This window comes from Suillus subaureus (genome assembly GCF_016647635.1).
Source record: "Suillus subaureus strain MN1 chromosome Unknown BJ212scaffold_44, whole genome shotgun sequence".
Taxonomy (NCBI): Eukaryota; Fungi; Basidiomycota; class Agaricomycetes; order Boletales; family Suillaceae; genus Suillus; species Suillus subaureus.
In genome coordinates, this window is record NW_024538600.1 from 150,462 (window position 1) to 174,261 (window position 23,800).

Consider the following 23,800-nt stretch of genomic DNA (forward strand, 5'->3'; position numbering starts at 1 on the left):
TCCATGGGCCATGTTAGTGGAGCAGGATCTTTGTCAGTTACAAACGGTTATCTAACTCTGTTCTTCTCTGCAGCCTGTTCCGCGAACTTTCGAATGACTCTTAGATCTTGTTCTTGGAATTGCGTGCGGTATGTATGGTATTTAACGACATGAATTCACGAATACCAGCTTGAACCCTGCAGCATATGAGACTCAAATTTAGATTGCACATTCACAACCTGCTTGTCGTGTATATGACGAGTGTTCATGTCCAGTACTGTTGTTCGTGGAGTGTCTCAGTTCAAGAACAATAGCCGAATCGTGCAACATGGCACAGCGAGGCAGTAGATGAACTACTCATTCAAAGCCGAACGACCACCGAACAACCCGCTGTGACGGTCTGGCGCACGCTCTCAGCACGATGTGTGTGGTGGAACATGTCAGATCACGTCAAGGGACCATGCAAGCGAAGGTCAAGGTAAGCGCTGTACCGTCTTGTCAAGCACGGCGACTAAGCAGTCTCATGAATCCTCTCGCAGGTGTAACGTCCTTCACGGAAGTTAAGGCTGTCACTCACCTGCGGGATTTTGGTCAGTGCTGGTCACCGACTTGGAATAAAATTGTGCAGGAAAACATTATATGCCCGTTGTGGCTTTGGACATTCCTACGACGGATGAAAGTGTCCGAAGTCCCAGTGAAACAGTGACAGACGGGGGATAAATGGATTACACAAGCCAGCATGTTTCTTCCTTGCGTATGGCGATTCAGAAGCGCGCAGACCGCATGACTGACTTCGTGTGCTCCGAGTTGTGGTCAAGCTTTATATCTGTGGAAGGAATCCAGTCTAAAGGGAGAAACTCACATCAGAGTGCCTGATTGGTAGTGCCCATAGCCGCGGCATTCGATGGTCTCCGCCATGGGTGACAGGTACGTGTTTTAGTTTGTCCATGAAGGGGAAATACAGGACCCCAATTCATGGTACTAACTTGCGACTCGGAAGAGTTGCATGCGGCATTAATGTCGGGGAAGGGATGCGCTGGACTACCACATGTATCCATTCGTATCTGATATCGCACCTTGGGTGAGTTCGCCGTGTCGTAGTGGCGATTTTCGAGCGTCGACATCGTTTTTGTGAAAAAATCGTAGGAACGAGGTTCGAGGAATTGGCAATCCCGCTCTGGTCGTCCGAAGCCCCCTGCAGCACGTTGGCACAGCTCAAAAAGCTTCGGGCAGCTCAACGAGGCCACATCGACCGCTCCGGTCCCCAGGATTTTCCATTCGCGTCCCGCCCCAGAATCGCCTCCTCCGCTTTTGGCAATGCTTAAGCAAACCTGTACTAACCTTCAATTTCACTGTAATCAGCCTCTACTAGGTGGTACGTAGATGTGTTTGAATTGTACAAGATGCTAAAACACGATGGGAGAGAGAATGAAGTGTGCATGATATGATGATAATAACCCTACAGTGTGGATAGATTTTGGGTGATGATAGCAGATCCAATAAGATACATTTAAAATGCGAAAATGAGCTGCAGGAATTGTGCAGGAGCGTCCAATGCCGCCAAATAATATCAATACTGAACAGAGAGTTCATCATGAAAGGTATTACCGCTCAGGGACGAGAGTCAACCCGGTGCCTATCTTGTCTGGTGATCCTGGATCAGCAACTATGAACACACCATCTGGATCAAACCGTGGCTCAGCGCGCGATGAAACATCCGAGTCAGGGCTATCACGCCCACGATTTGACATGGGCGAAGGCGAAGCGGTGACAATGCGATCAAAAAATGTGTAGGAATATGGATTATCGATAGGCGACAGGAAATCTTGTTGTAGTGCGGGAGACGAACAGTCGTCCTGAGCTGTCATGTGTGTCGGTGTAGATGTCACATTCTCGGCAAAAAAGGTATACACGTAGGATTGTGCATGCTGCAGATTTGACAACTGCGCATGCCAATACCTAGGACCTTCAGGAGTCAGAGGGCCCGATGGGTGATGTCGTGAAGCAAAGAGACCCTCCGCTGCAGCCTGGCATGGTTTATACCTAGATCCTAAGGGATTTCCGCTTGGAATGCAGTCAGATTTGTTGTAAGTCATCTGTAGATCGTGGGGCCCACCAAATAGCACATCCTACTCCTTCGCGAAGACATCCACATGCGCTGCGGACCATTCGTATAACTGCAGCACGCTCAAAGTATGATGTGTCCAACGGAACGACAGCAGATGATGCATCATTCCTAGCTATCCACACACCAGAGTTACCCCGGCGTGAAGCTCGCATATGAATGACGGCTCCACATCCATTGGTTTGCCATCTGGGTGACTGATAGCCGCTTGAGGGCGGTGGCGGCGGATATGACGGAAGTGGCGACAGAGCACAGGTCGAGGGCCTGTTTAGACACGGGTGCTCGTCGTTCCCACCACAAAATAATATGTGGCAGTATGGGTCTGGCCCCACTGCAGCTATCGAATCCGTCTGCGGCGACAGCGGCGCATCGTAGCTTTGTTCCCAATAATTCTGACTTGACTCTTCGTCATCGCTAGGGGATTCAATCCATGAGGGTGACCTTTCCACCCTCACCACTGGCGGAGTTACACGTCCAGCTTCTGCACGCTGGGTGTTGACGAGATTATGATCAAGTCGCATTGCGCCTCTTCTCCGCAATCTGGATGCTTCGCCACTGCGAACAAGATCCGAGAGGACGATGGAATCGTCCACATCTGTTGGTTCCAAGTGTTCTGAAGATTCTATGTCACTAATCCGTGATTCTCGCCTGTAAAGCTGAGGCATAATGAAAGATACAGAATCGGAGTTGATACAATGATGGTTGTCTCGATTCAAGGCACGCGCACGCGGTTACGTCAGCCGTGATACCGATATTATTACATCAACCCCCCACAGGGGGGTCATAGTCTATTCTGGAAACATTTCTCAAAATCGCCAGCACCGTTGCGTCTAGCGTAGATTTGGCTCTCCACGAATGCTTCCAGCCTACACAATCCATCACCTGCACCACAAAACGCCAAGGGTTGGATGGCATCATTGATGAGAATCCGAATATAATCTCCTGGTATCCCCGCCTCGAAACACTGCACCTTTTCCGTGATCATCCGCCCAGAGAAAGGCACAAGACGAGAAACTACCCATGTCCATCGCGGGTCAGCCCTTGTGGGGTTAGGAGGGCGCATCTGGGGGAACAGTCCAAGTGCACCGTAGATGGCAACCATCTGGTTGTCGTGGGAGAAGTCAGCGTAGACCGTTCTGTTAAGCGGGAACGTGATCGGTGATGAGTCAAGAGTCGAGTTGGTTTGCGTGCGATCTTCGACAGGTCTCCCCCTGAGACGCGCAAGAAGCTCGTTCACGTAGCCGACACCTTGGACACGACCCAGAGGATTTCCGTACCTTGTCACAGTTGTAGTGTGAGTATCAAAGTGATTTGTTGATGAGTTACTCACCCTGTCTTGTAATATTTCAGCAGGTCTTGATAATATTCATAGGCTTGGAATTCCTTTGGAGAGAAGAGATCACAAAATTGGCTTTCTTTCTCCTCAAATACAGTCTCGAATGCACATAACGACATTAGCTCGGGGATGTCCTCGCTCAGAATCTCAGCTCCAACAGCAGCTGTATTAAGGCGGTGTACAATTGAAGCTGAGAACATATCTCGCCATATGTTCGCTTCATCTTGTGATGCTCGGGAGTTGGGGCACATGTCGTCCTCCAAGGTATTGTTCGACTAGAAGAAGGATCGTAGATGAGCAATCCGTGAATGAAGTTTGATCAGTAGTATCCATCCTACCGTCTCAGTTTCTGGTATTATGACTGAGACTGATGGATGATAGAGCTGTCCACTTGCATCGGCAAAGCCTGGAATTGCAATCGTCCAGAAAAAGTTTCATACTTCAACTGTGCGCTTACCTGCAGTCCAATTAACAGCAGATTTCACTACGCGATTTCCTCCAGACGCTCTGACAAAGGGTAACATGTGGTCGTCGACAAGATGCCCGTACCGATGGTATATTTCGGCACCAGATTGAAACGACCTAAATGCGATCCTTAAGCATCGACATTGGCTAGGAAGTTCGCAATGGTAGTCCTACTGTGTGGCGCCAAAGGGCACAAGATCAGCTTCACCAAGGTGCCATTGGTATGAACGAAGAAATTCCAGCTTCATGTCGGTATACTTCGAAGCGTTCAACAATTTCTGCAAACTTGCTTGAATTTCTTTAGAGGCGCCGCTGGTCGGATAACGTGCTCCATGGCGCTGAAGCTGTTGATGTTTCAAGCGAAGAACTCGTGGTCACTGGCGGCCAGGGTCTACTTACAATGTTGACCTGAAGCGATACGAGTACTAGTGAGTATTAAAGACTAGATCTGTGGCAAGTGTACTTGCCTGTGTTATGCTACACCCGTTGGGAGGCGGTTGGTACTCTTCAACAGAATAGTATGGAGAGTACGGCCCCCAAAATCGTTGTGAATCACTGGAAAGAATACCAGTACAACTGTTACTTTCCGATGCAAGTCGCGGAAAAAGTTGGAAATGATGTCCAAATAGCAGCACTACCAAGAGTGCCAGCAAGATTGAAAGTACATTCCTGATTGGAAAAGAACTAGAGGGTATGCGATAATATTTTAGACCAGAGTCATCATAGGCAGCAGGCCCGGGCTTCCCGGAAATACTAGAGAACGGAAGGACGAGCGGGTATCCAGCGGTTTTGACCATGATAGCCCGTCGAAAAAAGCCTTCCTGAGGCTCCGGGACGCGGTCGATCAAGTATGTACAAACTACTGACACGCGGTGCTGCGGCAGTAGTTGGCAGTGACACGCACGTTGCACTTGAACCTGTGCTAGCCACGGCGCTCATCGTACCTAATCTGGTAGCCACTCTTGCTCATTCTGACTACAACAGACACTTCTAGGGAGCTCTACCTGTGGAAGATACTCAACCAACCAATACATTTTTTCGCTATCTCTTTGGACTGCAAACCCGCCACCCATTGGACCGTCATTTTTTCACGCGAAACCCCAGACTGGCTCCAGACTTTGGCCCTAGCGTCTACATAGAAGCCCTAGCGTCAACCAAATCCCTCACTTTCACACTATCGCGCTCTCACACGCTCCCGCAATGTCCGATATTCACTGGGTGTTATTTTTGCCTATGGGAAGTCATCCAATAATGTGTGCGAGTAGGTATTTTCGCGCGAGAAGATCTGTCTAGCCTGCAGAGACAGGTTGCTACTCTGATTCTGAGCGGACTCTGTGCGTTTTTTGGATACTAGAATACTAGGTGCTTACAATATCGCAGGACGTGCAACCAGAAAAATTGACATCACTATGAACTGTCGTAACTACGACAAGTCAATTGTACTTGTTTATGGGATCAAGCTTGATGGGTGGCCCTCTAACCACAGGCACACACCCGGCCCACAGGTACCTTTAATTGTAGGGCTTAGGTGGTCCAGCTTGCTACTGACAAGGTCTCAAGCCCTGGATAAATTGACTGCTAAGTAAGCTCTTTTGTCGATTAGCTGGTTCTACATAACTATTACCACCGTACTCTTCCCTTGCATAAATTCTTCACGAATACTTGTCCTGGCAGTGTCCTGCTGCAGTCTCCATGAATCATACAGAACAATTCATATCCAACATTACAATTGAACGAACGCAGAAGGTATTTGACAATGCCACATCAGATTTAAACTCGAACTTCACTAGAAAGCTCGACAAGTGGGATCAGGCAGGTTCGTCATTGACAATCCATCTCGGTCAGTAAGGGTGGTATTCAGATTACTATGACATCCTCTAGAGGACCGTATCGTCCAGACCGCTCAAAAATTTGGATCAGCAGGCGATCTCTATACCCAGAATGCCACAGCCTGTCGAGACAGCATCTGATGCAATGGTCGTGGATCTCTCAAAGAAGAATATGGGCGACTTTCTGGGAGAGGCAAAGAAGGTGATGGAGGCCCTGGATGTTCTGCAACAGGTTCACCCGTTTGTTGGTGGTGTGTTACTGCCTGTCGATGTTTCCGCCCCAGCTAATACTTAGATAAAATGCAGTGGCTATACTCGCTTTCAAGGCTGTCGTGAATCTTGAGCTAACAAGAAGGGAAAACGATCGTAGAGTTGGATTGATGTTAGCTCAAGCATCTGACATGATGACCATGCTTCTCCAGTTTGTCATCCGACGCCAGTTTTGAACGACTTTTACTGATTCTATTCGACGGTAGACTTCAGGACACTAGAGATCCTGCCATTGTGGGACCTCACGGCAACATCCGGGGACGATTGGATCGTGTCCTGGACGGCATCAAGCAAGATATCGAGGATTGTGGAAATGCCATTGACAAATACTACAAGTCAAAATTCATGGGTTAGTTTCCCTCATATTCTTGAGTGTTTCATATAGAGAACCACATTCGCAGTGAAATTCTTCAGGTCCTCTCATTGGGCGAGCGAGTTCCTGAAAGTTTGCAGCAGCTTTTGCCAGCGTACGCGGGACCTCCAACTCGCCTTAAATATCAGGACGACATTGAGAGTTGATATTGTCATGGAGAAGCTAGACAAGCTTATCCAGACACAAAGCGATCGCGAAGAAAAATTCGAGAAAGAAGTGCAGATGCGCGGTGGAAGAGAGAAATGTTTGGAAAGCGAAGACAAACTAATGGAACTCCTGAAAATCGCTGAGCAACGGGAAGGGCGTCCACAGAATAAAGCGCATTCTGATGCTCCTACCAAAGATGTCAACAAGCCTACTTCGAAGACCAACCGCCTTGATGCATCGCTGCTTTACGAACTGCGTGCTCCGTTACGCAACTTACTTGACGAGAATCGTGCACTATTCATGTTCAAGCTTGATACACAGACATCCGACATCAAAGATGCCATCAAGGATTCTGAAACGCGCATCATGTGGGCCTTCAACAGCAGATTTCGACAGGTCAAGGATCCGGTAAGGATTATGAAACTCGACCTTCCGTATCACTAACTTGGTTAATTTCACCAGCACCTCCGATATATCTGGAAAGAGATGGTATGTCATTGTGTAGGTGTGACCGAAGCGCATACTTATCATCACCAAGAAATGGACAACAAGTGTCAAGACGCCATACTTCATTGCAGAACTGCATGATTATTACCTGAATCGTTTCTCCCGCCTCCGTCATGATGCTCCGTTCTCAGAAGCAGTGTCAGATGCTTCATCTTTGGTACCGCGAGTCCTATCTCCAACTCCCACTGTCTCTGTCATGTCCGATTCAGAAGGAGAAGACCATGAGCTTCCAGCAGCATACTACAAACTTCCTACTGTCGACCCTGCAGATAAATGGTGCTTGAAATATTTGTCCGTTTTCTACGTTCCAAGTTTATCCGAAGGCTTCGATGGCGATGCGAATGGCTTGGTCAGTGTGAGGGAGGTGAATACTTTTACGTCTGCAATCCCATTGAGTTGGACTCTGCCGAAAGCACTTGCATACTGGGCTGCAGGTAAGGATTGTTATCGTCGAGTCGAACCAGCGCTTATGTCGGTGAAGGCTGGAGAGTGGATAGCCAATACTATCATGCACGAATTGAACAAGTCTTGAACAGCATGGTGTATGCGCAAGAAGATGTACTTCCAGAAAATAGGAGGTGTATCGCCACATACTTGAACTCATATGTCATCGATGGTGTGTCGCTCTGCCCACCTTTTGATGAAGGCATTTACACAGCAAACAGGTATCAAAAGGCTTGTCCGTTCTCTTGCAGAACTTGGATCAGAGTGTTGGGACTTGGATCTTGCGCAACTGACTGCTCAGCGTCGCAAGGCTCAGGAGGAGACATTGGCGGATAAGCTTAAAACCGTCAAGTACGAAATCGACTCCAGAGATTCTATTAAACTGTTCGGATCTGGTCGCATCGAAAATGTGGGTTGTTGACTCGGCGCTTGCGCTGAATGCTCACATGAGTCTCTGCTTGTTCAGTTCTTGCTGCCTTTACTGTACCTTGTAATCAAGAGGCATTTACAGATCATGAAACTTGCCAGCACAGTGACTCTTGTCGAGAGAGAACTTGAGTCTGCGACTCAAACGTTGGGAAATATCTTGGAAGGGGTGTCTCTGCGCGTGGACCAACTGGCAGGTGAGTTCCTAAGCTTTGTCATGATAAGCTATCTCCTTCCACCATTGCAGAGTCATTTCGTCAGCAGGGTAACTATCCAAAAGCGAGATTCGCGTGGTATGCGCATGGCTTAGTACGTGGAGACTGCAACTTTATATCGATTCCCGGTCTAATACCTCGTAATAGTACAACTTTTGGTACAGTCCAGAATTAACCACAGACGACGCCGAATACTGGGAAAGTCACAATTTTGGGCTTGATGACACTGAGCTGGAGATCGATTCAACAGCATTGAAGCTTGGTCCTTTCAGTCTGACAGAGGACAATGGAGCGGTTGGAAGACCCGTGAAGTTCATCGCATTTAATCCCGGTCAGCAGCCTGAAGACCCCATGGAAGAATATATCCGTTTGCGATGCATGAATGACCTGCACAATACGTGGAACTTCTACCCTCACGATATCCCGCCTTACCTATCGTCGACCGACAAAGAAAGGTTTAATACTCTGTCCAAAGAGCTACCACCCACAGATATCGAGCATTGGAATTTATTAGCTGAACTGCAGATGCGCGGACGATTGTTCGAGTGAGTCCATCTTCTATTTATTTATCATTCTTTAAACATCTGCTTTTTGGATGTTCAGATGTCAGTGTGATGCATGTCATTACCTTGTCAGTGATGTCCTTCACCGTTGTATAGACTGCGAGTCCAGTGAGTGCGACGGAGATAACCCTTCCGTGCAAGATGGCTAATCTTCTTACAGACGACTATGATGTGTGTGTAGATTGTGAATCTCAGCCGGTCTCAGATCACAAATTCCCATCCGGGCACAAGTCAACGCATAACATGCTTGTTTTCCGCATGTCGCTACCTCGCGATCGCTGCAACCGGATTCGGCAGTATGCCAGGGAATTCTTCTCCACTCTCTTGCCTGCCGCAGCACCGCCAGACGCACCATCGTCTGCGCGAGAAGACGAATCCAAAACGCAGCCAGATGGACCTGAACTTCCGCATCCGGCAGATGCCACTCGAGCAGATGATTCTTCCGCCTTTGTCGATTTACAGGAAGGTGATGAGAAGTTAAATGGGAACCCGGAAGTAACACTTGGGGAGATAGCTGGAACCTCAGTCGTGAATGAGGATGCCTATGCTTGTGCTGAATGCGGCGTCAAGATGAAGGGCATTTTTTATGTATGCCTCACCTGCGCAGGTTAGATTTCCGTACGTCTAACGGGGCACAAAGCTTAACGATTATTACAGAAATCCATTTCGCAATTACCCTATGCGGTGATTGTGCATTTCGCGACGTGTTCAACGTGGTCACAAAGCACCACCCTTACAAACACTGGCTGGTCAAGATTAAAGACCGGGTTCGAGATATGGACATCGGAACATCGGACGAACCTTTGGATAATGTGGACGAGACCGCGTCACTTTCCTTACGAGTCGACAAGCTGACTGCAATGGTGGAATCTCGCTTCGTGGAACAGGATCTCCGCCTTAGTGCACTTGTCACGCAGATTGATCAGCTCGTGCGTAGTCTAGCTGCATTAACGGGGAAAGCACAGCTTCCCTCTGAATCGGTCGCTGTTTGATTAGCTCATAAATTGGTAGAAACGTCATTGATTCTTGCAGTGTCTCAGCGAGATATTCAATAATACAATCAAGCGGTTTCGACGTAATTCGATCAGAAACTGCTCACACTGATAGCAAGACGGGGGTAAATTTATTGCAGAAGTACAAATGTGTCTAATAAATCGTCTACTCCTGCGTATGTGGCCGGCAATGACACCAGTTCTAATATGACGAGTTATAATCAGCATCAACGAGGGTGTGTTCGCCGTTGAACATCAGAGTTTGGCGTCACCATCCTTGCGCTTATTATGGCCTCTTCGTTGCCCTGCGTTCTCACTTTCACCCGGTTCCACGTACATCCCCCACTTCCCAATGGAGTTCCTGCCTCTCCTTATACATATCCTGGTGTTCATGCGCGTTGTTATGTTTATCCTGTTTGATGATGTTGCCAATGCGCTGTGGGATTGGTCCCTCCGTCGGGGGCCTCCAGTCCTGACCGCTCTTGTCCCACTCGATCATACCAGGCCCAGAGTTCAGCTCCTGCAGTGTATGCAGAATGAAGGCAGCCATCATATTCGCATCGATACCCTCGCACTTGCACGCCAACCGCAGTGGATTCGAAGGCGTGAGGAGCGCGCGAGCGATTTGCTGAGCCTGCGTAGGCGCGTTTGGTGGCTGAAACTCAAAATCTGGAGCGCGTCTGTACCCCCAGACGGCGATATGGATCAATATGCTCCTACGATCAGTGTAAATATTTGTGGGGGTGTCGTTGTCATAAGCGCACGCAGTAAGCCCAAACACAGGTTTCACGCCGTCTGCTTCGCGTCCGGTGAGGAAGCGATGCATGCGGATTCGACCGCCTCCGCTTAATTCCCACTCTATTGTCGTGTGGTAGGGCATTGATGGATCTGGAACACGGTATGGGTGGAAAGGTAAGGACGACACGAGGAAGGAAGCGAGGGGTTGTGAGAATATCGAGGTCACCTCCGACTCGTTGAGACTGGGCTATGACCCGATGAAGTTATAACATCCAACGACTACCCCTCACATGAGCTCAACATACCTGCATCGTTTTGTCAAGAATGAGGACAACAACCCTAAGTGACTGTGTCAGGCCGCACAAAACACCAGCGGCACACTTACGGAGTCACTACCATCTGGTTACCAGCAAGAAAGGGCTCCATCACACACAGCAAGGGTACTCGTTCCCGGTCTGGGATAAGCCCAATCTATGGCAGAATTTACCTCTAACATCAGTACTATAAGAACCCGCGTGATTACATAGTAATGTACCTCCTCAAAGGCCTCGCGTCTCTGCAAACGGACAAATCAGACCGATATTCAAAAAGGAATTTCATGTGGGTACCGCAGTATCCTCAGCAGTAATATCTTGGGGATCCACCTTTCCTCCCGGAAGTGCAGTATCACCCGCATACTGCCTCAAGCTAGCTGACCGCCTTTTAGGGCAATTCAGTCATAAACAGGACGCAGCTGATCAGGAGCTCACCGACTCAGTAACACATACAGGTCCCCTGCGCGACCGATGAACAATGGAACCAGGACCGCCGCGCTCTGACTCCGAGGGAACTTGACCTGCGTACATCGTGCACGGTAACTCAAAAGATTCTCGATGCATCTAAGTGCCATCAGCATGCACAACTCCGGTATTCTTGTATAGCCAAAACATTAGAGACACACTGTCTAGACTCCTCTTTCAACGTGGGAAGCGCAGCCTCGAATAGCTCGACGGTTGGCTTGGAAAATGTAAGGATACGTGGCTGGCAAGGAGCGGATCCGGATTTGTCTGCAGGCATCTTGGGTAATGAGGAACTGGGGCAGTCCTGTGTTGATGTTCGAAAGCGAGCTGTCACGATTTATAGTTGATTATGTATCCCACACCGTGCGCTGGCATGAGTTGGGCATGACAGTGATGGAACAGAGCCGCTTACGATGAGCGGGATTTATGGAAATCACGTTCATCATGATGACTGTGCAAGATAGCAAAAATACACCAAACAATCCATCAATTTAAGAGAAAGAGTGTATTGGAAACCCATGTCCAGAGACTTAATTATGTAGGATAAAGTCTATGGTACGTACGAGTGCATAGTCCAAGAGGGTAATACAACGATGTAGTGATAATTCTCAGGACGAGCGGCAGTGTCCATATATGCGACCAAACGATTGTCTGAAATAGAATGAAAAATACGGCGACGAGGGAATGTTCAAGGCACGTCGGCGCCGTTCGTGAACTAAGAAATATTATGGAGATCACGTAATAGAAATGTTGCTCCCTCTATGACTGCGACAGAATCTTGTCAATCGACTCGTTCAAAAAGTCTTTCCGGGATGTAAGATCGGCTTTGGGGAACTTAGCCATGATCGCCTCACGAGCGGTCCTGCAAACGATCAATACTGGATGGTAAAAGAACAATGCGCGACATACTTTTTCGTGACTGTCATCAAGTCTTGTGTGCTGAGATAGTTCCGTAGGGAATTGAAGAGGTCATCGTCGGTAGGATTGGGGTTGAAGCTTGGACCAGAGAATGGATTCACGGACGTCGCCATCGAGAACATTGACAGGGGCCGTGCATCCCCTCCGATCGCGGGTAACATGCCAAAGCCGCCTGTCTGAGAGCCTCCTGTCATCATGGGCATGTTCATCATCATTGCACCTCGCGAATCTTGAGGCATTCCACCGTATACACTGCCAGAGTGCTGGTACCCCAGAGGCGGAATCATAGGCATATGCCCATAGTCCGAACCATGCACTGAACCTGCTCCACCGCTGAATGACATAAATGGCATCTGCGGAAGGCTGTGCTGAGGGACAGATGGCTGCCGCCCATCATACATAGACCCTTGTCGAGAACCATGGCTGATATGGGAGGCGGGACCGCGGATATTGGGATCTGAATTTTTCTTGGCCATATTCGTATCGCGATAGTAATCACCGGTGAGAGATGGATGGAAGCTCTGGGGAGACCCCTGGCGAGAAGGAGGGAAACGATTGGAACGAGGCTTGGTTAAACCTGTCTCATCAGAGCGATGAGATCCATCCTCCCAAGCTTCTGCCTCGTAGTCTGGGAATTCAACTGTGAGCTGGCGAGTAGTAATTAAATATCAAGATTACTCACCGCTGAACTTCTTCAGCGGAATCATTGACTCGTCAAAGTGCTCATCCTCGTTCATGACAACCTTCTTGTTACCTCCGTCACCAATGACAATACGCGTATTTCCCCAGGAGAAATCGTCCATGCACCAGAACGAGTAAATGGGTAGGAAGAAACTGTACACCGGATATCTGCAACAAAGGTAAATACGCATCGCAATACTGCACACGAGCCACTCACGAGAGGAGGTAGACTACCATCCATCCTACCAACATGAATTCACGTTTGATGATGAAGATCAAAGCCTGAAATGCACAGTAAGTTAAGTCCTGTATCACAATACACGACTTGCCTGTAAACCATAGGTGATACCCAACATGATGATGGAAATCAGTGGCAGAGCCGCATTGCCAGTAGCAACGACAACGATGAGATAAGCCAACTGTTAGAATAATATAATGAGAAATGTGTGCTAGATTCGATACATCCGAGACTCACATAGACAACCGTGGCTGGCAGGATCTACAAGAAAATCTAAGTCAAGAGGTGCGGATGCAAAGATCGTAGCACTCACAATGGTGCCCAAAAGATCGATGAACACGAAGAACCTCATAGAGAAACAGCAAAAACCGCAAAGTTCGGGCAAAACCACCAGCTCGCACAAGTTATGGATCGTAGAATTGATCCAACGTCTCCGCTGTGAGAACAGAACACGCCAAGATTCAGGAGCCATAGTATGTGCGACCGCATCCGGAATGAACTTGGTCTTGAACGTGGGGAAGTGCTTTAGGAGGAGCGTCGTCAAGAAACGATCTTCACCAAGAGAGAAAAGGTTCTTCTTGTGAAGGGTATCTATGTTGCCTTCGGCGTACTCGTCGATGATACGGTTCGAGATGATGATAGGACGGCCTTTGTCTGCGGTACGGATACGGTAGAGCGAGAAACATCCAGGAAGACAAGACACTGAGCCGAACAGACTCTCGAAGGCTTTTGACAAATGGTGAGAGATATAGTACTCGTATACCTATATCCATGGTCAGCTTGGGCAACAGTAGAGGTCAAAGGTGTTGACATACCTGAATCATCGTCCACCATGAACCTTCCTCGTTCGTGAGCTTAGTCTCGCCACAGATACCAATGATACTTGAATCATCTGCAGCAGATGCAACCAGTCGATTAAGAGACTCAGGCGTTACTTGCTGCAACGGACATCAGCATAAATGAAGGAACCAAGACGATGAACTCACTGTGTCAGCGTCAACAGTGAAAATGTACTCGTAGAAAGCAGGATCAATGCCAATAACATTCCTCATCTGGTGGTAGATCTCGAGCTCAAGAGGCGACATTGGCGCATCGAAGTGGACACGATTCAAGTAGTGCATGAGGAGAATCTGACTGTCACGCTTGCCCCTGTTTCCAGGCTTCGAACGCTCAGTAGGCTTGCCGACTTTCACAACCACCATGTACCTGTAGAACAACTCTCAGACTCGCACTGAGGTAGATAAGGGACAGACACTCACGGAACAACATGACCCTCAAATTCGTACAGGCCCGAGTATACCTTGCCATAGTTGAGCTGTTTCGAACCCTCACCGATCGACTTAAACAACAGAGGCTCAGGATCAAGCTTAGGGTCCACGCCAAGGATATCTAACACAATACGGGGAGTCGTGCGGTCGTTCCCACTGCCGATGATGTTGCCGTCGCAGATGATGAAGAGCAGTTTCCGCTTGTCATCGTAGTTCAACGATGCCAAGGAATCGACTGTCCGCCGCAGGGAATCCTCGCCCTCCGTGTAGCAAGGGATCTGACAAAGAATGAACTTGTCCTGCATCTCGGGCGACCGCTTGGGAGACAGCTGAAGTGCGGAAAGGACTGGGAGGGTCATTATTAATCGAACAACGACCAGCTGAAAGAGGGGACATACACTTGAGCACGATAGACGCGCACAGGATACTTGTAAACACCAATAGCAAGTAGTTCTGAACAAGACATCTTGGTGTATCCCGGAAGTCAGTCTCACCAAGATAGAACATATTCTTGAGACAGTTGATGTTGGCTGCCGCCGTGGTAGAATCAAGACCCGCAAGAGCAGTATTAAGCGGCTTCGTAATGTCCTGCCCAGCTTGCTGTTTGAAGACATCTGACACGTCCGTACTCAGGAATTGGTAGACACTCGTTGCGCCTTGGTTGATCGTTAAAGTGTTGATGTAGTCAGTCAAGTCATATATGCCGCTTTCCCAGATAGCCCAGATACTAGAAGTCGTTTAAGTAAATAACGGGGTTATCAGCATGTAAGCATACCGTTCAATATTCGGGTCCGCAGCTTGTGCAGCAATTTCCTTCGTAGTCCAGACTAAAGGCCCCTTGTGATAGTTCTTCATCTTCGGCTGGAATGTCGCAGTGTACCAACCCGCGTTGTCAAGTGCGGTTCCCTGAGTACTTTCCGCGGCACCAGACATGTGCATGGCGAGCGGCACAATAGGGGTAAAGTTCTTGTACACAAGTTCCACTGAGGTCTGGGTGACGAGGCCCGGACAGGCCAGCGTAAGCGGTGGGGGGAAATAGTTCGTTAAGTCCTGCCCTACAAGCTCTTCGAGGTCGCTCGCTGCGTTACTAGCAACACCGGATATATCGCTATGGTCACCGTGGATGAAGTTCGACATGTCATAAACCTGCCCCTGCACCGAAACCCACCAGTCGCTGTTGCCGGTGTGCTCCGAGACCTCCGTTGGTGACCACGCCTTGTCGAAGTCAGGACACAAAAGCCGCCCGAACTCGACGATGTAGAAGATGACGAGCGCGTTCATGAGGAAAATGAGAATGAAAATTGTGAGTTTTTCGCGCCAGGCGAGCCGGATATCTGGGCGTTTCATGCGGCCTACGTAGCGAAGGACGAATGAAGGTATCCAGCCAGTGAAGCCCCAGACTAGGAAGAGCCACCATCGGCGTGAAGTACTCGAAGGAACTTCTTCGACTGCGGCTGGGGCCTTGTGGACGATCATCTCACCCTCTTTAGATATGAAGGGAGGCGAGTTCATACCAGGACTGCCGCCTTTCTTGTCCCACTCGGATGCCGATTCAGCATCGTTGTCGTCATAGGCAGGAATTCCTAAGGCAGGGGAAGGTAATCCAGCGTTTCCGTATGGCGCCAAACGGTTGGGATCCTGATATCGCGACCCTAGGCTGCTTGCCCGAGCGACCAACAAATTATCCCTGCTCTCGTTGGCATACCCTCCATGGACACCATCTGCATGAGTGAACTCTGTAACATCATCTCCAACGGCACTCTCATCATCCTCCTCCTCTCCAGAACGCCTCGGTTGCTCTTTCTCAGCAGCCCGTACAACATCTTCCACGGTCTTCCATGCGCCATACGACAGCCAAATGCTCCGATGACCTACAACATAGTCTGTCCCCTCTTTCCATCCATTACTCGCCGCGCACTGGCGGATCCGCTCCATCTCCGACCCACGCATTGTGGGTACATAGCGGTCACAGAATTCGGACTGCTCAAAGTCTGCGACGAACTCGATACTCCGGCGTGCAACGATATCAGGTATAAGCATCGATCGGACTTGCGCCTTGACACGGCGCTTATCAAACGAGTTTGGTGAATTGGAATCATTCGGGCGGATGCATGATAGAGTCCAAAGGTGGGTATGGTCGAGAGAGGCGATGATTTCGGAAAGGGTATGGTTGAGCTGGGTAGTAACAGGATATATCTTGGACGTATCAAGACGTGCATGTTCTTCGCTTGCTGGAGGTACTGAGCCGTCGGGAGAAGCAATGGGAGTGGGTGAACGAAGTGGACGAGAGGATACTTGGGCTTGTACGATGATAGCCTCGTCCTTGGAATGTCTTTCCGCCGCAAGAGAAGGGCCGGAGACAAGCTTCGACACGAATGCATCAGAGGAATTGCGCAGAAGGGTTACAAACGCAGAATCAAGCAAGTCGGAGTCCTTCTCAATAAAGTTCGTGACATCGTACGAGCAGTTTCCGGCATAGTGGTTGATGCCAAACAGGTTCTTCTCGCTAGCACCAATCTGAGATGGGCTCGCCACAAAGGACGTGTGAGGCCCACACTTGGAAATGAGGTCCTGCAGCATATCTTCGTCTTTCCTCTCACCCGCCTTTCCAGACTTGAATGAGGAGCATGACTTGCTGAGGACGCCAAGTATGCCCCCCGGCTTCCTGGTCGAGCGCTCCGACACATGAGCGCCCCGAAGCAGTTCAATGCAACCAGAGTTATCCATGATAGATATCGAAGGAAGAGGAACGCCGTCGCCGACGGCGTGGCTGTTGTACCCATTTCTGTCCTCAAATATATTGCGAAGCATGTAAGACTGCATGACTTCATCCGCAAAGTTGATGCAGAATTCGTCGAACCCATTCTGTCCATATGCTGAAATCAAGGGAGCGTTCCCCGTGAATGACATCGAGCCACTGCCAGTCGGCCCACGAGACTGGAATCCAGGTTGATCAAAGATCACGATCTGCGTGTTTGGGAGCTCCTCCCGATTGGTGGAAACGACCTTGTGGTTCGCGGTTTCGACGATGTATGCAAAGAGGATTGCATATAGATCACGCATGAACTGGTCACGCTGCGCTGCGCTCTGCTCCACGTTCAGGAGGACGGTATAAAGTTCCTTGCGGACATAGCTCGTCCTGGTCGTCAAAATCAGTGTAAGATCTTCAGAAGAGATACCAAGGAGCTTCGCCACCTGCGCCAGCACAGGCGCATTAGCAACATATGCAGAGACATCGCGTGCGTCCGCTTCTGAGAACTGGATGTTGCTCAGCAGGAGAATTGCAACGAGCAGGGTGAATATTGACGAGATATGCTTCGCCTTGAAGCCCAAGATACGCATCGCCGCGAGTACTTCCTCCATCGCTATGGCATCATCACTGAAGGGGCCACTCGGCAAGCGATAGCACCCTGACGACGCCAGCAACGAATAATCCGAGGGGTCCTCGAGCGCAAAGTGGTCCCGTTCCTGGGGTGTAGCACCGGCTAAAAACTGGTAAAAAATATGGAACGTGCGCTCCTCATGAGCGAGGCGCGTAAGGCGGGATTTGTCAAGCGCAAACGCAAGGATTTTGGCCGACTCAATGCGTCCGCGGTCATTGAAGTGGAGCTCGAGGTAGCGCGTGTGACGTGAGGCGCTTGGGTTCAGAAGAGTTTTGGCATTCCCAAATGAGTCGAGTAACGTGGAGAACGCCTTAATTTGGCCTGCGATACGCTTTTCCTTCTTTGAGCGAGCAGAGAGCCGAAGAAGCTGGTCGACTAAGAGGCGGGTACTGTACGACTTGCCTGAGCCGGTGATACCTCTGTTATTATTGACATTGTTAGTAGGTAGACAATAAGAGACAATGAACCGTACGAACCGAGTGATAACGGACTGAGACTGGTTCTGCCGACGCATGAGAAGGTACATTTGCGCTGCAAACTCATAGAGGTGCGGTTGGAGTAACCGAGAGCTCGCAAGTGGCAGGCTAGTATCTTTGTAGCACCGCTCCTCATACTCCTTGGCACTGATGTCGTTGACATTGGCGAGTGTTTTGAATGGGTTGACGACGAGCAAGTTGGTAGTGGCTATTCTTGTGTACGGTAAATCAGCACGAAAACGGGTGTTGAGAACGGTAACGATGGCATCGTCGTTGGGGTATACCGTTGCAGAGGATGACGAAGAAACGAGGTCGACAAGGTCGCCAGAATTGACGGCGTGATTGGCAAGTGAGCCGGACGCAGAGGCCATTGCTGGCCCTCAAATGAACGACAAAAAGATTGAAAATGAAAGAAGGAAGGATCAACGACACTTCAGAGATACCAGAAGGAAAAAATGCGGCCTTGTCTGGCAAGAGCAGGTAAAAATCCAAAGTGACCGTGCCAGCCAACCCGACTGTGTCATCCACCCAAATGGGTTATTGGGTTCTAGACCCTCTCGTGGAGTTCAGAAGCCAATCCGGTAACCAACAAACCATAAATTCCGTTCTCTTTGAAGGGTAGCTCATTATCATCCCCTACAGCGCTGAGCTCGACGTCGTGGTGTAAAGAACAGAAAAGTATTTAGACATGCGCAGTAAAGCTATACGCTATAAGTAGACTGATCATCCTCCCACTGCCCCCAATCCCATGATCATGTTTCCTCACTCTCATTCGGGGAAATGTCTAAATCCCAATTAGTCATTGAAACAAGCGCTCAGACATAACTTACTGGAATCTCCGTTCACATCTACAGGCCCATCAACCTCGCGTGCAAGAGCCTCTTCCCACCCTTCCTCAAATAGCTCTGCATGCTCAGATGGGTGCACGATGCTCCCTGCGATCTTGCCCTTATTTTTAGTCCGCAGCTCGCCTCGCCATATGTCGACTACTTTTGGTACTTCGCTGTGCCGAAATCAGCATCAAATGTTACATTCATGGCTAAACCACACACCTTGGTGCGTATGTTCGTGCAAAGAGCGCAGCTTCTGGCGCACGATCCGTCTTCACAAGTAGATCCACGCACGATTTGGCATCGCCCAGCTGAAACAGCGTCACAAACGCCAAATTGTTCGCACCCTTCTTTTCAGCTGTCGCTGCAAGCTTCTGCAGCCCCTCTCGATCACCCGTCGAAAGCAGAAGTAGCATTAGCGCACTCAAATCACCCGCCTTTTCGAACGCCTCCCGAGCCAGGTCGAACCGCCACACCGTAAGGGCACGATCGCCAATCGCTTTCCACTTCGTCTCTGACTCTGACTCTAAGGCAGAGCGCGCAATATCGACCGCTGTGTCTAGATCATCGAGCTGCAGTGAAAGGTCGAACTTGTGATCAGGGTCTGTGGTGACTTGCAGAGCAAGCTCCTTGAGGTCTAAAGAAAGAGTGGCTGAATCTCGGGCCCTAACACGTAATTAAAATTATGCATACCTCGACCCTCCAGGAACCGAGCAACTTTGTTTAGCTGCTCTTTGGGCAAAGTCGGCAAAATTTCGGCTGCTGAGTCCATGTCACCACGGAGGACAGCCGTCTGGTATTCAACGACGCTCAAGGACAACGAATACCCGAAGATATTCATGTCCTTGTCCGCAAGGTACACCCGATTATGTGCGGGAATGTATCCCAGTATAAACATCGAGCTGCAGCAATGTCAGTTCAAACATGATGACCAAAGCACATCATGCACGCACGTATCAGATGGGCTGATCGTGTATGATTCATTGCCCACGAAGTAGTTGAGGCGGTTTCCAGCCGTAGTGTAGATAAAGCAGTCACCTATCCATTTCGCCGTCTTCACGCTGATAAAAGATATAGTAAGTTGAACATGAAACTTCTGCTAATAACACCGCACCTATCCGAAATCTCAGCAACAACATCAAATGCTTCCTCAATACCCTCATCTGTGATTTCTATACCTTCCTCTAGTTTGGAATTGTAGGCATCTCGATCAAATTTGAGGATATAATAAGAGTCGTCCGATACAACTGCCACGAGCGTCCCTGTCGTCGACCAAAAGATCTATCAAAGTATTAGCACCATAAACGTCTAACCCGTGTCACAAACTTACATTCTTCGCATCCACATCAATCCGCCTCACAATATCCCCGCTTTCCCAATCCCAAAAGATCACAAAACCCTTTCCACGCGCGCCAAGCACCGGACCCCCATAGATGGCATCTACTGCCCAGCTTCCTGCACCCTTCATGCCCGCACCACCACGCTCCTTGAAGTTCTTGAACACCCGGAGCTTCACCTTGTTCTCCAGTACCGCGTATGTGTTCGAGTCACCTGCCCACGCGAAGCCCGTACCCGACCCAAACGCCTTGTTCCGCCATGCGAGCGCAGTGTAGATAATGTATTCTCCATCACCAACGACAGTCACGAAGCGCCCATTCGGCGAGTGTAGTAGCGCCGTCGCAAAAATCTCTGTGGTACCGATCTCCTTGATTGACAGGGGGATGCGGTTACCATCTGCAGTGGCGATGTCAGTAAGTGTGGCAAGATTGCCAGATAGCACGACTTGATTCTTTGTGTATATCAATTTGCCCGATGGGTCCATGCTGTATGTAGGCTCATCCCGACCAAGCTTGAGAGGCATCAGATATGCAGAGCATGCAAACGATGCAAACAGACCTTGATCACGACGATACCCTCATCAAACCCGACAGCCACCTCATTCGCATCTCGGCGCAACGAGACACACCATGCACGCTCAAGTGCATAGCTGAGGGTGTTCTCCAGACGGTAGGTATTGCTATTCCATATCTTTACGGTACCATCTTCACTGCCGCTGATGATGATGGGCAGGTTGGGGTGGAATACAGCGAAGCTTGGGTTGTTCGTGTGTCCTTCCATCGTTTGCACGCAGCTTTTGCTGAGGTAGTCCCAAATCTTGATAGTCCGGTCATCACCTGTCGTGACGAGGTATGGCTTATCCGAGCCAGGGTAGAAGTCGACGTAGTTGACACCCTTGTCATGCGCGTCCATGGTAAAGTTAGCTGTAGGGGAGGCAAGAGACCACATCTTGACAGTCCGATCAAGACAAGCAGATGCGAAGGTATTCGAGTCTTTGGGGTTGAAAGTAATGTTCATGATGTAGTGTGTGTGGCCTTCATAGACCTGGCGCGAGTTGAGTTTGAGAGTAGACCAACTCATAGTAACGCACCTGAATACACTTCCATTGCTTGTCCCAATCCCAAGCTTTGATGGTCATGTCATCACTCCCAGTGAGCACGATGCTCGCGGTTGGGTGCACGGTGAGACATCGTATATAATCAGGGTGGGCCTCGAATGCGACAACCTTTTCGTGTGTATTGTAATTAAAGACGCGCAGCTGGAAGTCGTCCGAGCCAGCAACAAACCAGTTTTTTCGGGGAATGAACTTGACACAGCGTACAGGGACAGAAGAGACCTCGAAAGTCTTGACAAGTGCGCCAGTTTCGTGGTTGTAGATGTTGACGGAACCGTTATACAGACCTGTTAGCAGCCATGGCTCAGTAGGGTGGAAATCAGCGCCTTTGACTCGGTCGGATCGAGAGAATAATTTTCGCTTATGATGTCTAGGTTAGAATTATGAAGATAGACCGGCTCTGGGACTCACATTGACATCGAATAACATGGTGTCGGCGTCGTCGAGCTCGACCTGGACAGTGTTCAGTACAGTGACCACTTATGGATATTCTTCCACCCCTCGAAAGAGGGTCATGAAACGTGGCTTCTGCCTGTCAAGCGCCCAACTAAGGCAAGTGTTGTCCTCACATTTGCTCCTCTAACATTTTCAACCGTTAACACCTCCACATATTGAAACGATCTTGAGTTTATTATCAAGGCATTTACTCGTATCTTATTTTCCCTTTGGGATTCCCGATAATCAGGTACTAGAACTCACGCTGCGGCTTGTTAGGGGCTTGTAGTCGATCTTGTCGCTTATGAACGTTGAACGTTAACAACTAGGTCTTCTTTGATCTATCGTAGAAGATGCATTGTGATGGCCTGTGCGGTGGAATGATACCTCGCTGCCTCGCGCATCCCATTACTGTAAGTTACGCCATGAGGTGAAACACCTTTTATGGCATGGCCTTCAAGGAGGTTTTAAACTGGGCGCCGAGGCACTCTAGTTAAGCACTCTTTCTTCTCGTCAGAACATAGGCTCTTTCCCAAGCAAAATATTGCAGATTTTCGTTGTCGTAAGTGCACTGTCCTCTGAGAATTGATTTAGCCTAAGACTACTGGCAGGACATGCCAACTCACCCGCACAATATTAACTGCCTTCCAGCGAAACTACTCCTGAACATCTTCCAACTCACAGGGACCCACGGTGGTCCCCGCATACTACCCGGAATCGTCATTGCGTCGCACGTTTGCAAGCGCTGGCGATACCTCACCCTCCAAACACAGTCTTTCTGGACTGCAATGTCAATTTCCAACAGGGAAAAAGACTATGTCCACCATGTGCGGGTCTGGCTGATGCGAAGTGGTGCATTACCAGTTGATATAACTATCCACTGGGACTGGTCATGGGTAGAACGCAAAGCAGAAGACGCCCTCTTTCCCATTGACGACGCAGCTCCATGGGCTGATGATACCTCACAATACGTCAGACGCTCGTACATGGAGTATGAGCGATTCCACGAACTCGAGCGCAAGTCACTCATGTGTGAGCTCGAACGCCACAAACACCGTTGGCGCTCCTTCAGATGGAATGCAACTTTGGATCGCCTGATCCATGAAAATGCAGATACAGACGTGGTAAGCGTAGCATGTTTTCCATCTATACATCGCGCATTTTCTTATTGCACTGAACAAGCAGACATTAGTGGATGCCTCCGATCACATTCCTGGCATAGACTCGAATTCAACAATTCATATGGTGGTGTCACGCGACTCGGCCTCACGGTCTTCATATTCCATTGACAAGGTGTCACTGGATTCTAAAACATCAGTCCGCACAAGGAAGAATTCCTTCTTTACGAGATATAAGACCAGCGCGCGCAGATTCTGGTCAAAACTCTGGGGTTTGCTGCGCTTTTTAAACTTCCTGTCGTTGAAATAATCGACCTGGATAGTATGTCTCCGGTGCCTCACCTACAGCGCATACGTACACAGTACAAATTATTGCGTACGTATTTCTCAAAATTTCACCATTGACTTGGTGCTCCTAATTAATAAGTGATAGATCAGATGTCGTGTTAATGTCAGCTTTGATGATGAGGTACTTACAATCTGATTTTGTTTGGCAAAGGCTTCTGTTTTCAATATGTACAAACAACTACTGTTTATCGCATCAGCTGAGCCATGTATCGTGAATCTATACTGACTTTAAAAACCACCCAACTCTTCCATTAGACACTCTTGTGGCAGCTCAGCTATCAGGACTCAGAAAACCTGCTGGCGTCTAAGTGATATGGTGACAAAAGAAGGTGGCCAGGGTCTCAAAGTAACGGGAAATGGAAGACATGAGTTTTGGGGTAGGCAACAACGTGTATGATCGTATCGCCTCATACATCCGCCTTCTTGCCATATTACATGCATTCACGAGACCAAGAAGCTGTGTCC

The 23,800-nt window shown here is 49.1% G+C and overlaps 7 protein-coding genes across 7 annotated transcripts; 2 read left to right on the forward strand and 5 right to left on the reverse strand.

Moving 5' to 3' along the window:
• Positions 1–1,583: 1,583 nt before the first annotated feature.
• On the reverse strand, positions 1,584–2,769 carry BJ212DRAFT_1485699 (uncharacterized protein; the record flags this gene model as incomplete). Its single annotated transcript, XM_041341019.1, has 2 exons — positions 1,584–2,043; positions 2,096–2,769. The coding sequence occupies 2 exons, from the start codon at positions 2,767–2,769 to the stop codon at positions 1,584–1,586; spliced, it is 1,134 nt and encodes a 377-aa protein (XP_041187958.1).
• Positions 2,770–2,829: 60 nt separating this feature from the next.
• Positions 2,830–4,829, reverse strand: BJ212DRAFT_1387493 (histidine phosphatase superfamily). The gene is made up of 7 exons (XM_041336877.1): positions 4,373–4,829; positions 4,305–4,313; positions 4,080–4,249; positions 3,898–4,022; positions 3,779–3,846; positions 3,435–3,715; positions 2,830–3,381 (listed from the first exon to the last, which is right to left on the reverse strand). Exons 1-7 carry the CDS (start codon positions 4,700–4,702, stop codon positions 2,886–2,888), a joined length of 1,479 nt encoding a protein of 492 aa, XP_041187959.1. The 5' UTR covers positions 4,703–4,829; the 3' UTR covers positions 2,830–2,885.
• Positions 4,830–5,859: 1,030 nt separating this feature from the next.
• On the forward strand, positions 5,860–9,723 carry BJ212DRAFT_1387507 (uncharacterized protein). The gene is given in 15 exon segments (XM_041336878.1): positions 5,860–5,985; positions 6,041–6,155; positions 6,211–6,353; positions 6,406–6,932; positions 6,987–7,013; positions 7,063–7,465; positions 7,513–7,647; positions 7,697–7,884; positions 7,942–8,098; positions 8,149–8,210; positions 8,264–8,661; positions 8,720–8,787; positions 8,840–9,286; positions 9,306–9,308; positions 9,340–9,723. The coding sequence occupies 15 exon segments, from the start codon at positions 5,880–5,882 to the stop codon at positions 9,669–9,671; spliced, it is 3,111 nt and encodes a 1,036-aa protein (XP_041187960.1). The 5' UTR covers positions 5,860–5,879; the 3' UTR covers positions 9,672–9,723.
• Positions 9,724–9,747: 24 nt separating this feature from the next.
• Positions 9,748–11,738, reverse strand: BJ212DRAFT_1387519 (uncharacterized protein). Its single transcript, XM_041336879.1, has 8 exons — positions 11,350–11,738; positions 11,159–11,287; positions 11,018–11,108; positions 10,795–10,880; positions 10,715–10,748; positions 10,436–10,656; positions 10,009–10,387; positions 9,748–9,983 (listed from the first exon to the last, which is right to left on the reverse strand). The coding sequence occupies exons 1-8, from the start codon at positions 11,463–11,465 to the stop codon at positions 9,927–9,929; spliced, it is 1,113 nt and encodes a 370-aa protein (XP_041187961.1). The 5' UTR covers positions 11,466–11,738; the 3' UTR covers positions 9,748–9,926.
• On the reverse strand, positions 11,661–18,821 carry BJ212DRAFT_757162 (glycosyltransferase family 2 protein). Its single transcript, XM_041343995.1, has 13 exons — positions 18,153–18,821; positions 15,069–18,095; positions 14,692–15,020; positions 14,285–14,639; positions 14,012–14,231; positions 13,841–13,963; positions 13,339–13,788; positions 13,263–13,286; positions 13,117–13,206; positions 13,005–13,069; positions 12,789–12,955; positions 12,098–12,734; positions 11,661–12,050 (listed from the first exon to the last, which is right to left on the reverse strand). Exons 1-13 carry the CDS (start codon positions 18,521–18,523, stop codon positions 11,948–11,950), a joined length of 5,961 nt encoding a protein of 1,986 aa, XP_041187962.1. The 5' UTR covers positions 18,524–18,821; the 3' UTR covers positions 11,661–11,947.
• Positions 18,714–21,927, reverse strand: BJ212DRAFT_757017 (coatomer WD associated region-domain-containing protein). Its single transcript, XM_041343994.1, has 10 exons — positions 21,846–21,927; positions 21,411–21,794; positions 20,879–21,364; positions 20,313–20,831; positions 20,097–20,263; positions 19,936–20,043; positions 19,676–19,884; positions 19,205–19,619; positions 18,983–19,155; positions 18,714–18,936 (listed from the first exon to the last, which is right to left on the reverse strand). The coding sequence occupies exons 1-10, from the start codon at positions 21,861–21,863 to the stop codon at positions 18,905–18,907; spliced, it is 2,511 nt and encodes an 836-aa protein (XP_041187963.1). The 5' UTR covers positions 21,864–21,927; the 3' UTR covers positions 18,714–18,904.
• Positions 21,928–21,992: 65 nt separating this feature from the next.
• BJ212DRAFT_1387533 (uncharacterized protein) lies at positions 21,993–23,586 on the forward strand. The gene is made up of 4 exons (XM_041336880.1): positions 21,993–22,083; positions 22,149–22,431; positions 22,481–22,993; positions 23,055–23,586. Exons 3-4 carry the CDS (start codon positions 22,484–22,486, stop codon positions 23,295–23,297), a joined length of 753 nt encoding a protein of 250 aa, XP_041187964.1. The 5' UTR covers positions 21,993–22,083; positions 22,149–22,431; positions 22,481–22,483; the 3' UTR covers positions 23,298–23,586.
• Positions 23,587–23,800: the final 214 nt, after the last annotated feature.

Coding starts and splice junctions, on each gene's coding strand:
- BJ212DRAFT_1387533 (XM_041336880.1), top strand. CDS start 22,484: ATGCCAACTCACCCGCACAATATTAACTGCCTTCCAGCGAAACTACTC. Junction 22,994..23,054: donor AAAATGCAGATACAGACGTG/GTAAGCGTAGCA, acceptor CTGAACAAGCAG/ACATTAGTGGATGCCTCCGA.
- BJ212DRAFT_1387507 (XM_041336878.1), top strand. CDS start 5,880: ATGGTCGTGGATCTCTCAAAGAAGAATATGGGCGACTTTCTGGGAGAG. Junction 7,648..7,696: donor GAACTCATATGTCATCGATG/GTGTGTCGCTCT, acceptor CACAGCAAACAG/GTATCAAAAGGCTTGTCCGT. Junction 8,662..8,719: donor ATGCGCGGACGATTGTTCGA/GTGAGTCCATCT, acceptor TTGGATGTTCAG/ATGTCAGTGTGATGCATGTC.
- BJ212DRAFT_757017 (XM_041343994.1), bottom strand. Junction 21,365..21,410: donor AGCAATGGAAGTGTATTCAG/GTGCGTTACTAT, acceptor AACTCGCGCCAG/GTCTATGAAGGCCACACACA. Junction 19,885..19,935: donor ACGATCAGCCCATCTGATAC/GTGCGTGCATGA, acceptor ACATTGCTGCAG/CTCGATGTTTATACTGGGAT.
- BJ212DRAFT_1387493 (XM_041336877.1), bottom strand. CDS start 4,702: ATGGTCAAAACCGCTGGATACCCGCTCGTCCTTCCGTTCTCTAGTATT. Junction 3,847..3,897: donor TGCTGTTAATTGGACTGCAG/GTAAGCGCACAG, acceptor TTGCAATTCCAG/GCTTTGCCGATGCAAGTGGA. Junction 3,716..3,778: donor TAATACCAGAAACTGAGACG/GTAGGATGGATA, acceptor TCCTTCTTCTAG/TCGAACAATACCTTGGAGGA.
- BJ212DRAFT_1387519 (XM_041336879.1), bottom strand. CDS start 11,465: ATGCCTGCAGACAAATCCGGATCCGCTCCTTGCCAGCCACGTATCCTT. Junction 10,881..11,017: donor TTACTGCTGAGGATACTGCG/GTACCCACATGA, acceptor ATTCTGCCATAG/ATTGGGCTTATCCCAGACCG. Junction 10,388..10,435: donor CCTGTGTTTGGGCTTACTGC/GTGCGCTTATGA, acceptor CACTGATCGTAG/GAGCATATTGATCCATATCG.
- BJ212DRAFT_757162 (XM_041343995.1), bottom strand. CDS start 18,523: ATGGCCTCTGCGTCCGGCTCACTTGCCAATCACGCCGTCAATTCTGGC. Junction 18,096..18,152: donor TCTCAGTCCGTTATCACTCG/GTTCGTACGGTT, acceptor CAATAATAACAG/AGGTATCACCGGCTCAGGCA. Junction 13,287..13,338: donor TCGATCTTTTGGGCACCATT/GTGAGTGCTACG, acceptor ATTTTCTTGTAG/ATCCTGCCAGCCACGGTTGT.